This window comes from Cavia porcellus, unplaced genomic scaffold (genome assembly GCF_034190915.1).
Source record: "Cavia porcellus strain 051 isolate PalLab524CR breed Dunkin Hartley unplaced genomic scaffold, mCavPor4.1 scaffold_13, whole genome shotgun sequence".
NCBI lineage: Eukaryota > Metazoa > Chordata > Mammalia > Rodentia > Caviidae > Cavia > Cavia porcellus.
The window spans coordinates 2,806,449-2,821,603 of NW_026947496.1; the positions used below are offsets into that span (position 1 = coordinate 2,806,449).

At 35.9% G+C, this 15,155-nt stretch overlaps 1 protein-coding gene across 1 annotated transcript; it reads left to right on the forward strand.

Annotated features, from left to right (window-relative positions):
- The first annotated feature begins 6,768 nt into the window (after positions 1–6,768).
- LOC100713416 (prolactin) lies at positions 6,769–14,472 on the forward strand. The gene is made up of 5 exons (XM_023564581.1): positions 6,769–6,889; positions 9,142–9,317; positions 10,709–10,816; positions 11,839–12,018; positions 14,263–14,472. Exons 1-5 carry the CDS (start codon positions 6,769–6,771, stop codon positions 14,470–14,472), a joined length of 795 nt encoding a protein of 264 aa, XP_023420349.1.
- The last annotated feature ends 683 nt before the right edge of the window (positions 14,473–15,155 follow it).

A 15,155-nucleotide genomic window follows, 5' to 3' on the forward strand; every position in this document is an offset into this window, starting at 1 on the left:
AACAGCCTGAGGCTTTTAGCTCAGCCACTCCTACCACTGCCAAGTGGTCACACAGGCAAAGGAATCCAATGGCAGAGGTGGAGGCCATGAATGGCCTCAGTCAAATGACTTTCATCCATCATGACTGACTGGTGAGAGTTTAAACAGCCATCAGGAAAGGCCATCAGCCAAAGCCACCTATGTTGATGCTCTTTATGGTGATGAGCTTGTGCCATCATGTCAGGTTTATGATATTTGTCAGCTTTCACCATGGAATAAACAGAATTTCTCCTTACTGGAGTAGATGCATGTTCCTTGTGTGAATTTATCGTCCCTCCCCTTTCTTCTAGAACACACACCTATGGACCTACAGATGACTTCCCCCACTATTGTGTATTCCACTCGTCATTGTTTCTGACTGAGAGATGCACTTCACAATCAAGGAGATTAGCTAATGCTGTGGGCTCATGGAATTCCCTGGTCCTTGCATGTTTCCCTCCATTCACTTCCAGAAGGATAGATGGAAATATGAGAGTACCTTTGAAGATGCAATTATAATTAAAATGACTATGCCTCAACACCTGTCAGAGCAGATACACGACTGTTCAGCAGGCTGAAGACTCTTAGTCAGTGTCCAATGTATGGTACTGTTATTTCCATACCCTGATACATGGTCCAGCAATCTGTGTGGATCAGTTGGAAAGATAGCACTTGCTCTTCCCTTTAGGGACTCACTAGCGATATGATTATTTACTGCTTGCTCTCCTGACCTAGAAATCAGTTCCAAAATTGTAAACAGTTCTACTGGGAGAAAAACACTGATAACACTTAATTGGAATCTGAGATTTTTTTCTAGACCCTTTGGACCCTCTATGCTTCTAAGTCAACAGACAAACATGGAGTTATGATACTCTACAGGGTTCATTATCTCAACTAACATGGAGACATGGACTAATTCTCTACAAATGGAAGGAACACAATGTAGGATTGGAATGCAGGAATTTTTTAGGGCAATTCCTAATATTTCCACATCCTGTTATTGAGGTCAATCAGAAACTACATCAACCCAATCCAGGTAGCGTGATTTTATTCCCTCAAGAATCAAGAAGTGGATTATCCCTAGAAGTGAAGTAATAGACCTTCTGAAATGCTTGTTGAATATATATATATATATATATATATATATATATATATATCCACATACCATATGAATTCATATATATTTTTTCTCATTTGTATTCAAAAACTATGTAACTCAACAGTGATTTACACAGTATCAGCACTAAAATTTTATTAAATCTATATGGCTTTATTAGTAATGTCATATGAAATTTAATCATCACCTAAAGTAACTTTGTTTCATATTGTAGAACAGGAACTGTGCACTTCCACTTCTATTTGGAAGTGCCTTTATTTGGAAGTTTAGTATGGTTTGAGGAGATATATCTTGTCATGAAGTTGATACAGAAGAACAGTTACCATTAATCATGGTATGTTAACTTGAGTAGATTTTGAAATGTCCAGGAGATTAGCAAAGCCCACTTTTGCATATGCCTGGGAGATATGTGCAGTTATGTTTGGAATGTTCTCCCCCCCACTGGGCAGGCAAAACCACCCAGATTGAGGTTGTAGTGTCCAATGGGATTGCAGTCTGTTTAAAATAAAAGGTGTGGAAAGAGCTGATCTGCTGCATTCAACAGGAGCTCATCTTCCTCAGTCTCCCATCTCAGCCTCATTGCAGTGGCTCTGCTGTTCTACAACTGTTCTACAACTTCCAGCTTGTTTTGCTGTTTTGCTGTTTTGCTGACCAGGTCCTGGACACTCCAGCTTCCTTGCCCTCAGACAGCCTTGTGGACTCTCCTGCTGCCATACTGTAAGCCCAAATAATGTAACTCTTGCATAATTTTCCGTTTTTGTGTTCTTAATATATATCCTGTTGATTCCGTCCTAAGGCAGTCCTATCCAGTTAAGATAATAATAATTTTCCTGACAATATTTATTGATTTATAGATATACACCATGAGAAAACTCACATGATCATACTTATTTCCAAACTGTATCATACTTTGATTTTCAAAGCCTTTATCAAAATATTTAATTTTATTTGATTAATTATAATCAAGAAAAGCCAACATTCTGGTGATCCGTCTTACCTATGAGTATTCCTCATTATCTTGAAACACAAAAGATTATCATTTTGAATTTTGATGCCTTGATAGATTATTTTATCAAGGAATAAATTCTTCTAAAATACATCCATTTACTCCTACCATCTCCACTGTAAACGGTAAGAAATTTTACCAATAAATTATCACTGCAGGTAATGTCTAAGTATACAGGTATTGCCCTAATACAACATGGTATATTTAAAAAAAATTTAAAAAATGTAAATGATAAATACTTTTGACATAACAAAGATATTTCTGACAGCTTATAATAAAGAAATACATTGGGGAGTGAGGTGCATGTATAATAAAATTAGAGGTAGCATTTATACTTTAAAAAGTCTCTATTTCTCAATCAGAACTATTTCTATGTATGCAAAATTTTAGCAGTATAGGAAGGCAGGTATTTCCATGTGTCAGAAAATATACACTTCTTTAACCTCTTAAAATACACTAAATATTTGTCTGTTTATATCAGCACAGTTTTTTCCTTAGGCCTCCAAAAGGCTTTGATTTACATAGATAGTTTCAGCTCTTCTCTTGAAATGCCATACATGTTGGCTACTATAGAAAACACAGAATCAATGCCAGTTACCTCTGTGGATCTCAGGAGCTCTGATCTGTGGCTGTGAATATCCTATTTTATTAGGTGGTGCCTGTGATAGTTAAATTTTTGGAATGTAAATTTTAAAGTTATCTCCTGAAACTAAGCATGATGCAGTGTATCATTATCTGTTAGATAACTATAATGGAAGGATGGTAGATGGAGGAATGAATGGAAGAATTTGTTTATGAACAGATGTTCAAACACATGTACTGATAAATGTGAAGATTGGGGGATCAGTGGATGGGTAAATGTATCAATAATAAGATAAGGTAGCAACATGCACACACTACAGAGATACATAGTCTTATAGAAACATAAATAGACATACTTACAGATGTTAAAAAGCACGATAGAATGTTTCTAACTGCTTCCACTGAATTTTCATACTTAAGCAACAAAAGCCTTGAAGGTTCTGCAATAGAATAAGATTTTGTGTCCCAAAGAACCAGAAAGTGATGATCTCCTATATCTTAGCAGAAGTCAAGTTTTGAGCATGGTCATTTCTGAAGAAAATATCTTAAAATGTATTGTTAATCTAAATAATGTGATGTGTCAAACCATTACATTTTGCCTATTTTGAAAATTGAGGTTCACAATACCCCACTGAGCCTCTCTCTGGTGTGCCCTTTGAGTCTTGAATATTATACTGAAAGTGACATATTCCATTTGAAATTTCAGCCCAGATTCTGAAAGATGATAATTTTAAATTTGTAAATTAATATAAAATATACCTCTAATCATTTGCAAATTTTACTTTTTAAAAGCAACTTACTAGCAATATAATTTAAAGTATCCTTGTGATGTGTTTTATTGCAGATTTTTAAAACTTTAATTTATCTACCCTTTAAAAACTCTCACTGAATCTTAAAGTAGACAGTTTTTAAATTATGTGATGCTTTTTATATATGAATTACATCACAACGGATAGAGAAAAATTAAAATATTCAAAATTTTAATACGAATAAGTAAAAAATTGTACATAAAATATAAGTTCTATTCTGAAGTATTCACATAAACCAATTGTATGACTTTTAGAGTTAAAATAGAGCTGATATATATATATATATATATATATATATATATATATCAGGTGACAAAACAACTTATTCATCTTTTTTTTTTTTAAATCGTGTGAGAAATTTACAATCATTTGAGCTACTTATTCGGCTATTTGAAAAACCTAGTCAACAATGCCCTGTTTAATCATGATCTAAGAGATCAAATATGGTGAACAAAGGGAGTTCTCTTCATAAAAGCAGATGAAACCCTGCTTAGTGAATTTCTTCACAGTTTTAATATACAATACAATTTGATAAAGAGAAAGGTCCACCAGAGAGCACATAGAATGTTAAGGTGAAAGTGGTGAAAGCAAAAAAATAGAGCAAATACAACTTATGTGTAAAAAGTCTTTGGGTTTGTTTAGACATTTCAATACCCTGTTCACAAGAAACATGGGCTACAGAGCAGCAAGGAAGCTTTTAATGCATTGTACTGAGAACTGTACCTCTGTAGTCCTATGAGTCAAAGGGCTCCTGAGAATCCTGGGAATACAGAGGACTTGGGTTTTCTTAGACTACTTTTCTCCTGGCTATCTAAAAACGCTGTAACATTTATTTTAATGGTAACTGTCAATATCAGTGTTTTATTTTGTCTTGTTTTGTTTTAGTCCTGGTAATTGAACTCCCAATCTCACACTTGCTAAACAGGCCCTGTGTGTTTGAGCTACATTCCTAGCCCCTAATGTCAGGCAGATTTTCTTACTCTTGCGATTTTGATAGGAAGGGATGCAATACTGTACTCATTTCTCTATAACCCAGCTTCTTTTTCTTGATAATTCAGACTTTCTTCATCCAAGGAAAACAGTAGCTACTAGTTACGAATGTATACAAAACAATCTTAGGGTATAGATTTACAGAGCCAGTGAATCACCATATTCAATGTTTAAGATTTGAAATTCAGCAGTGCTTTGAGGCACAGTGATTAGAAGATGATGTTACAAAGACTTCAAGTTTTCTAGTCAGATCTTTGATAATATAGGTATGTGGTATTAACTATGCTGGCAAAAAGAAATGCCTTAGGAGGAGATTGTTTTTTAAATTATCTCATTTGTCCATATAATTTCAGTCAATAAAACAAAAAAAAAACCAGTCATAAATGCATAGAAATAAAATTTAGGGAGCATGATCATGAATTCATGACTATTCAAGGTGCAGATTGAGCTAAGTTCATTACAGTTTTTCCACTTCTGTACTTGAGAGAAGTGGAAGTAACAGGCTGGCATCTGTGTTCATTACTTCGTCTACCATGTAGGTGTGAGTATGTGTGTGTCTGTGTGTCCGATTGACTTCAAAACCTTCCCAAAATTCTATGTTCCAAGGCAATACTGGGCACATTTTAGGTATCTATGTGCATGAATATATTTTAAAATGTTAATTTGCTGCTTGGTGTGGTGGCATACACCTGCAATTCCAGGATTTGGGAAACTCAGACAGGAGGATAGCTGTGGTTTTGAGGCCAACTTGCCCTCCATAGCAAAACCCTGTCTCAGAAAGATAACAAAAAGGTGACTAAATATTTATTTACTTACTTTGTTGAAATCTATCCCAATTATTTTTGTAATCACTCTTGTGTCACCTATCTTCAAAATAGAGTAATTTATATAACTTCCATTTAATTTCTCCAGACCTATTTCTTAATCTGTAAACTAAGGTTGATAACACAAATTTATGTACATGCTAAAATCAAAAGCAACATGAATTTTCAGTTTTTACACTAGGGAGACAATATGACGTTTACATGTGTGAGTCTGATTTATTTCACTTGTGAGGATCCAATTGCATCCATTTGCAGAGAAAAACCTTGAGTTGGCCCTTCTGTGTAGCTGAGTAGTACTCCATTGTATTAAGTAGTACTCCATTGTATTAAGAAAAACCTGATAGAATAAGTGAGATCCAAAATTCAATAAATATTGTGAAAGTGAAAGGGGAAGAAACTGTTCAAAAGGAAAGAACAACATAGATGAGAAAGGAAAAAAGAAAGAAGGGATATATACATACATATATATATATATATATATATATATATATATATATACACATACAAGATAACTACATTATTAATCTGTTAGTTCTTCAAAAAGAACAATATGTGATTTCATTATGTGATCATTTTCTGCTTATTTGTGTAATCCAAGAAACTACTTTCAAGATAACAATACACAATATATTAACAATTGTTAATTTCCTATTATGTTGTTTGAATGTCTATATCATTTTTATTTTTTATTTTAAAATAAAAAAGAAACATAAAGATGAAAATATATACTATAAAATAAGTTAGCATTAAAATGTCATTTTAAGTTGAGCAACATAGAATGTGCAAAATCAAGGGAAAATGAAAGAAACCAAAGCAATACGTGCCAGGGAATGGGAAATTCATCTTTTATAGTATTTATGCTATATATCTCCTGATCTAAGTGTATACATGTAGAAAGTTCTACTTCCTGTAGTCATTTTCAATGTGAAAATTTCTAATTTATATTAAATGAAAGTAATTTCTAAGTAATACATTAAGATATTATAGAAATTAAAGATTAAAGTAAAGGACTTAAAAAATCCTGAAGATCTTCTAACCAAAACTGGTCTCCACTTCTCTCCATTATTTTTAATATTTTCAATTAATTTAATTAGTTAAATATGTTTCTAGCTCACATATAGTGGTTCCTTGGGGTATGAATGTAATTTATTTTATGATTTGGGGAAAGAGATCTGTTTGTATTTGTATGAGGAAGGTGGCTGTGCTTGTTTTGTCATGCAATGTGGAGTATGTGAAGGGAGGCAAAATTTTGACAAAACCTTTGTTTGTGAAGTGGTGTGTGAACAGAAGCATTTGTGATACAGGTATTACTATATCTTCCTGATTATGAAAAGGAAATAGAATACTATTTGGTGCTTGAAACTATGCAGGCTATGAGACATATAGAGCACTAGGCAAAGAGAAAAGAATCTCTGATCAAATATGTTTGTGAATGCTTCAAAGGGTCAGAACCAACATCTGAACTTGGACCAGGGACAGCCAGGCCTTCTCCTCTCAAATGTGCTTCCTGTCCTGATCATCACCATGAATGCCAAGGTGACAGGTATGTTGCAGCAAGCAATGAGTTCTGGCTTTACCACCATCCTTCATGGGTTGATGTTAAAACATAGCTAATGGCAAGATTTGATAGGTTTACATGGTTAAGAAGTACTACCCAAATATTGCGCTGGAATACACCCACACAGGACATAGGAGAACATTTTGAGATCCTCCAGTAGTAGAATGCTGCTAGCTATGGACACCTGGCTATTTTAGGAGACTTTTGTATTAATTCTGGAGAAGGTGGAACAGTGAAGGAGCTTCTGGTGTCTATGAGGTAGAGGACAGGGGAGTGCTAAATGGATTCCAGAGCAAGAAATTATCTAGCTCAAAAGCCAGCAATGGTGAGATTGGGGAACTCTGGACTAGAATAGGACCACAAGTCATCAAGTCCAGTCCTCACAACACCAAAAGGCAGAATATAAGATTTCTGGTTCTCAGGTTTATTATGTGAATTGTGTGACTTTGGTAAACCTAATGAAACTTTCAATTCTGTGATGGCAGTGGTGTACTTTACTTGATTGTGTTGGTTTGTACAATGTCCTTTCAATAGGAAAAGCAGGGCAGTGTTAAGTAATTGCTTTAATTAGTGTGTGACATTTTCAGAAAATAAATTAGAATTAATCATAAAATACTTATAATATGAAGAATAAATTTATTAGTCTGCTTATTGCACATTGTAAAACTCTCTGATGGCAAATATATGTGCTAATTGATACATTTATGTATTCATTAATGAGCATCTTCCAGTTCCATCTCAGTTTCCCCATCGCTAAGGCATTGTCTACTACAAATCCACACAAAATTTTGCATTTGGCTTTGGTCAACCTAATGAAACTTTATTATGTTAGTATAGCATTATATTAGTTATATAATATATTAGTATAACAAGCACACATTTACATTTTTGAATCATTGAAATAAGTGATATTCTATACTAAAATTTTATATGTAAAACTAAAACTATAACAGATGAATGATTGCATGTTGCTTTAATTTTACAAATCAGTTGTTATTTAATTCAACAACAAAACAAATACATTTATATTTGTCTCTTCATTTCTTTAGGTATTTACTTGAGTAATGATTCACATATAAATCTATAATATTTACCTAGATTTTCCTTGCAGAATTCCATATTCATTTATCAAAGTTTGTGTAGAATTCAGTTTCATGATGATAAAACTTTAACATAAGCAATTCTCTTGGAATAGCATTGCTGAAGATAAAAAGTGTTTTAAATTTTATAGCTGCCTGTTGGCTCTTTCCCTTTGGGGCTGAGAATTATTGCTATGTTAATGCTCTACGCTTTTCCTTTAGACCCACCTCTGATCACTGTGAAAGATTGTGATGTGAGAGTTACATAAAGCGGAGAAAGTGGATACAGTTAAATTTCTGAGCATCCCTGTCACTGAACACCCTAGCACAGAGGAGTTTGTCACAAGATTTAGTAACAAACCCTGTTACGGTACCTGTGGCACAGGTGCAGCCTAGAGTCCGACAGGTGTGCATGATTCAAGTGCAAGGACCACAGCATCAGTATGCTGCCTCTCCTGCCTGGTAATCACAGAGTGTGGAAGATCACTTATCTTGTGATTCATCTGCATAATTTGATGCTGTTTACAATGAAAGCTGATTCTCTCTCCCATAGTTATTGTAAAACCAAAATTAAAAACAATGACTAAAACAACTGGCACTTTCTAGCAAATGCATAAGACTTTTATAATGAGTAAAACATTCCTATCCATGCCAGCATTTTTATAACAGGATTCTCTTCATTCTGAGTACTAGCAAGCATATATGTTTTCTTTAAAAGCACAAAAATAAAACAAACAAGTGAATTGTGGTGTAGGTATCATGTCCGGGCATGAAATACAAACATCAGACAGTGAATTAAAGAAATTTAAGGTCCTACAGTGCCTCACAGCTTGAAATCTACAGAAACTCCCTCCAAACTAAGCTATGTTAAGAGGTGACTAAGCAGTTCTGACCATAATTAACCTAAGTTCCTATAGTTTGCAAGCTACAGAACACTCCTGGGAGAAACATAAAAAAGCAGGAAGTCCTTCACTTTTCCAACTCTATCTCTGTGCATGTGTCTATGTAAGTGTAGTGAATGGTGCCAAGTGTTCCAGTCCCAGGAAATTAGAGAGCCAAATTAGAGAGCAAGGAGAGGTTAAGATTCCAAAATAAGGGTTATCTGTAGAGACTTGGAAATCTGATTATCAAGAGAAGTGTGTGTCTCGGTTTAACCAGGGTCACTTATAATGCTGCTGCTGATGTCAGGCCTGTTACTGTGGAAAAATATGGCCTCCCAGGTTGTTTATACCAATAGAACTGGCTCCACTTTACCCATCTCAAAACTGCTTAAACGTGCGATCATTCTGTCAAGCAACATCGGTTTCCTCTCTTCAGAAATGTACAAGGAATTTGTAAGTATCTTTCTATTTTCTATTATTAATAGAAGACATCCCAGTAATGCTGGGTAAAGAGTACAATTTAAACAGGACAACTTCATCATTTAAATTTAAAATAGTAGTGATTAATGTGTTGAAAGAAAGCATGAAACCAATAAAATGTAGAACATCAAGCAAGGAAATATTCACAGACCTATGACTTGCAAAAAGTGTAATGATTTTTAAAAGAAAACCATCCTTACTTCACCTCATTCTTTAAAATACATTATTTAGACATACATCATTTTCCCTGGGGGCTTTGGAATCATGCTGCACCACGCTTCCTCTAGCTCACATGGACAGTCCATGAGCATCTTTCACAGAGTGCATCACAGATGTCCAAAACATGGGAACAGCTCAACAGAGAACTGAGTAAATCAAGCAGAATTGAACTGAAATGATTTCTTGTCAGATGGAAAGAAATATAAATTTTCTGAAATACAAAACACGTGGAAGCAGTGAGCCAAGATTTCTACTGTAGGATAACAGAAGGTTTGGTTTAGTAGTGAGCCTGGTTCTTGTTTCCAGGTAAAGTCAGTTTTAACAGTATGCATTTTGCCCTACAAGGTCAGCGCTACACTGCACAACAGGTTAGAGCTAAGGACACAGAGGGACTGCACAGAGAACTGGCTCATGTTTGTGATATATTCACATCACACAGTTCTGGTATGCATCACTGTCTTCTCTTTTGGCAGATTTGACTTTCCCTGAGTGTTACTCAAAACCTTCCTAAAATTTCCTTTCAACTTTCACAAAGTTTGCTTGATACTAGTCCTTGTAATCTACTGGTGTTGAATCTTAATCTGTTCCTTATAATTTTATCTAATGTTTTCTTTATGATTTAAATGTTTTACAATAAAAATTTGTACTGTTAATTGGTGATGAATTAGAGAGTTAGATAGATGTAGTATAAGAAGTAACTGAGAGACCAACTATACTGTTTATTTTTACTTAGGGAAAGTTTACAGGTTTGGATCCTGGAGAAACAAGAGGTTCAATAGGTCAGTAAGACTCATATTTATCACTACTTTTGGGTCAAATGCTAGAGAAAAGTGTTACTTAACAGGTACCTTTAGCAGTTTTTGCTGTTTTTCATGGTTGTGTTCCACATTTTAAGTTAGAGGAAGATTGTAAAAAAAAAGGAATAGCAATCAGAAGAGGGTAGGTGGTCAAAAACTTAGTAGGGGAAATAAATTTCCAGATTTAATGGAAAATTACATAAAAAGGTAAGTTCCTAACTGTATTTTCAATCTTCTTGCAGCCCTCCTTGGAGACAATTACACATGCATTAGATGTAACCACATTAAGTGAATGTATTCCTATTTTCACTCTTCAGCCCCACTCACTGGATCTCCTGTTTGTTCCAGGCAACCCGGTACTCTCTGGACACAGACTTCTTTTTCGTGTATAGGAAAAGGTGCCACACAGCCTCAATTGTCACACCGGACAACAAGGAAGAGACCCTGAAGATGAAGGTGAGTCCTGCCCAGCACTACCAGTACCTAGGAGCCAGTGTCTGGCTTGGCAGGCTATAGTCTCTAAGGGGCGCTGTGTTCTGTGGTCACAGGAGCCACATTGCAGAGCAGAGCAGCAGGATAGAGAGCAATGAGAGCAATCACACTGTACCTGGAAAACCCAGGGAAAACTCAGTGCTGAATAAACACTGCGCAAGATCTGTAAGCTGGAAATGCAGATGATCTTATCTCAACACCCAAAACTAGGATTTTAAGTGAGAAATGCAAGTGCAATTTACCCAGTGAAGAGTAGCATGGGTTCTGCATGGGTGGTGATTCCAATCCTGACCTGCTACCCTGCACTCTATGGCAATGGCTTCTCTCCCCTTTAGCTTCTGTTTCTGCTTCTGCTTCTGCTCCTGCAGTGCCCACTCCTTTAGTATGCACTTGCTCAGGGCCCGGCCCCGTCTCCACTGAAAGTCACCCCATTGTGACTGTACCCTTTGATATCATGACACTGTGCTCACAGGTGTGACTCTGGCCTCTCCTCTGATGATAGCAAACTTTCATAATTTATCCATGCTCTGTTTTCTCCTGTTACAACCATGTTTTTTGGATTTTCTGCCATAGACACAATGTTAACAGGATTTTAATGAAAACACGAAATTCTGGAGGCAAAACAATGTTGAGAAATTGTTATCAATTAGAAATTCTATTAAAATATTTCTTCTTATCAGCTCCTTTCATGTGATTGTTTGTTTCACTGTAGCAACTTGACTTAACTTGTAAATTTTGAGAGCATCTATAAGGTTAGGGTTTAGCTTTGTGGTATAAGCACCAGTTTAGAACACCCAACCAATGTCATGAGTTTAATCCCTGGTACCAAAGGAAAAAAAATAGCATCTATGACCTACAGAAAAAGTTTACACATACATTGGAATCTTCTATCAGTTTCTCAGTTGGTCTTTGTGAGCGAGAGGTCACCCGTAACTGACCAGCCTGTGTCTCACTTCTGTTATGGCATGCTCCAACCTGCTGCTTAGGAGAAGGATCTGATTATCCTGGTGATCCGCTTGATGATCTCCTGGGAAGACCCTATGAGCCACTTCAAGGCCCAAACAGTTCGCCTGCCAGACGTTCCTATGAGTTTCATGCAGGAAGCTGACTTGATCGAGAAAAAAATGCAGGAACTTCGAAAAGGGCTGAAGATAATAGCTAGGAAGGTGGGTAGCTCCTGATGATTTCTTGGTTTTCAGGGTCCGCTCTGCATTGGGAAGTAGAGTGACATCCCTTGCTTTGCAGGAATAACAGCCTGAATGTTACAACTTCCAGTTTGCTATTCCACAGATCCAGAGGCATAGGAAGCATTGTAGAACTGAATTTTAAGGAATCTCAGAACTCTAAATTGCTGAGGAGGCCATCCCCACTGCAATGAATGGGAAGTAGCCAGGACTGTGCATTCATTGTTTGATTACACATTTCCCCTGAGAAGAAATTCATACAAGGGAACCTGAAACAAGTGTATCCCTCAAAGTGTTCTAGGACACTAACACTGAAATTCTGTTTTACACCCACACCAAAGTTCGGTGAAAACTTGGGTGGTCAGGATAATTATTCTGTTCATGATCTAAAGCACCTGTATACCCATGTAGGGTGAAGAGAGCCAGTAGTGATCAGGTGATGTTTGGGACACACTGATTATATTGTAACTCATCACTGCTTTATGGGGTTGAAATTCAGTAGACATGTTTGCTCATCTCGCACAATACTCACAGGCTAAGCTAATCACAATTAACAGTTTACTGTATTTAGTGGGAAAGGAAAATACCCACATCGGTTGCACGGTAGCTCCAATATCCTCAATAGTGAAGACAATGAAAAGGGCATAGCATGAATACTTTAAGCCACTAAGGTGACTTTTTTCCTGAAATATGGCTTTATTTCCATAATTCATGCAGTGTTATATTAAACTATTTTGGGGGTTGTAAGTTAAAACTCATACTGTTGCATTAAATCACCTCAGACAATTTGTCGTAGCTTTACTAAATTACATTTCCATTCAATTAGGTCAGTTTTAAAAACAGCACAGTAACAGGTAAGTGGCTTTCTGAAGTTTTCAGAAAGAAGTATTCATTAAAATAAAAATTCAGGATTACAGCAATGATAACATAAGCAATGATATATTTCACTGTTTATGTTCTTAGCACTTATTAATAGCACCATGTTGTCATTATCATCAAAGACAATTACCTGCAACTCATAAGAACACTGTAATGGAAAGAATCTTTCAAACAAGGAACATAGATAATAAGTACTTTTTTCAGCTTAATTGTTTCATTACTGATCAAATGATCAAATTCAATGATCAATAATTTGTTCTGTAATGCTTCATCTTCTGTTCATTTCTCCTCTCAATTTTTCATTTGTTCCTGTTTCTATCTTGACACAGATTTTAAGAAATTTTTCTGGAAGGAACCAGACAGTAAAGGTAAGAACAAAAGTCCACAAAAAGAAAATGAGGTCATCAGTACAGACACCAGGCACTCACAGACACACACTCTTTCAATTGGAATAAAAAGTTTTTACAACGCTTTAGGAGACAATTCAGTAGATGACAGTCTGCCATTACTCAGATTTGTTCTTACAAGTTTTAGACATCTTCTGACATTTTTGCAGACTTCTGGATGGACTCAGGTCTCAGAGATCTCTGGCTATTCTCACATTGTAGAGGCTGTGAGGACAGCAGATCTACTGATTTTCTGTTTCACTGAGCTGCATTTTTTGGAAGCAGCATCCTGTCCTTATACAGTGGATTCCAGCCAGGCAAGGCTTCTGCCTGTGCCCTTCTTCTCTCAGAAGTTAATGCCAGTGTCTCAATGGAAAGCAGATGCTCCTCATTGAAACCTGGAAGGGGATATTTTTTGATAGAGAGAGACACTCATAATCTCTTTGTCCAGATTGAGTTCCTGTACCTTAAAGCACCAAGTGCTCATCATATCTAAGTTCTTTATTTCTATAGACACTGTGAGAACAATAGATACAGTCAAAAACAACAAAACTGCACAATGAGTTATCAGAAGAAATAAAATACAAAGGGATAATCTGAAACAAGTTTCAGGAAATGTCAGCATTTCTTGAGGGAGGGCATGACAATTGTCCACATTGTCTGTGTGTCAAATGCCCCCACATCCCACCAGCACCTTTATGGATGTCCATTTCTCTGTTCGTGCAGGAGCTCACTTCACCTGCCATCCCATGCATGGCAGGAAAAGGACAAATGGCTTCTGCTTCCAGCTTTTTGATGGCTAATAGTTTAATGATTCTGTGTGAGATGCATGAAAACAAATGCCTTTATCAAAAGGTTTCCATTGTCATCTATTTTCAGCTCTTAACTGATAATCAAATTGTTCAAAGACAAAAAGTACCAATATTGTGAGAAATATGTTGTATCTCTCCTTGGTGACTAGGCTAACGTTCAAGTCAAAGAATGTGAGCAACCTACTCTCTGGAATGACCTCCCATTACTGATGTCAACTGATGGAAACGTTTTCAGGCAAACTTTTCACCACCTGTGCCGCTGCCTGCGCAGGGATGCTGATAAAGTTTACACTTTCCTGAGAGTCATAAGAGGCAAAATCAAGAAGAAAAGGCAATGCAAAGCTCATATTCATTCGTAATGTTCCCAGATGCCTCTTAATGATCCAAGCATTGCAAAGATCCTTTTAGTTTTACATAATTTTGTGTATGCTTTGGTGTAATGTGTAAGTTGACACTTCTCAAAAAAGAAAAAATAAACTTCTCAAAAAAATAAAAACTGAATATTTTACATTGTCAAAATTGCTTTCCTTTGTTTAATTGAAACCTCTCAAAAATATAGCACTACAGTTGAGAAATTGATATCAATTGATACTGTTTCTCTGTGAAAGGATCTTTTTCCCTACTTCCAATTTTCTATCTCAGAGGGAGGGAAAAATGCATAAAGGATAAAAAAAGGAATTAGGATGTGTTACATTCACACACCAAATTCACACAAGGAACCTAAACATTAGGTACTACTCATATATACTAACAAGTTACAATTAAAAGACAATCCTCAAAGTAACAGAAACTACCCTTGCAAATAAGATGATTAACAACTTATTTTAGATTTACAGTGAATTAATGTGAGTACATTAATTGGATTTGTGGTCATCAAAGTGTGAAGTCATTCCACTCATACCATAAAGTCCAGTTAACTCTCAAACCATTTCTGAAAATCAGCTAACATTTCCAATACTCTGAGTCACTGCACAAGATCTATTGTAAACACCCCTAAATAGCATAAGACTTGATGAACAAAAGATCAGTTTGTATGACGCAA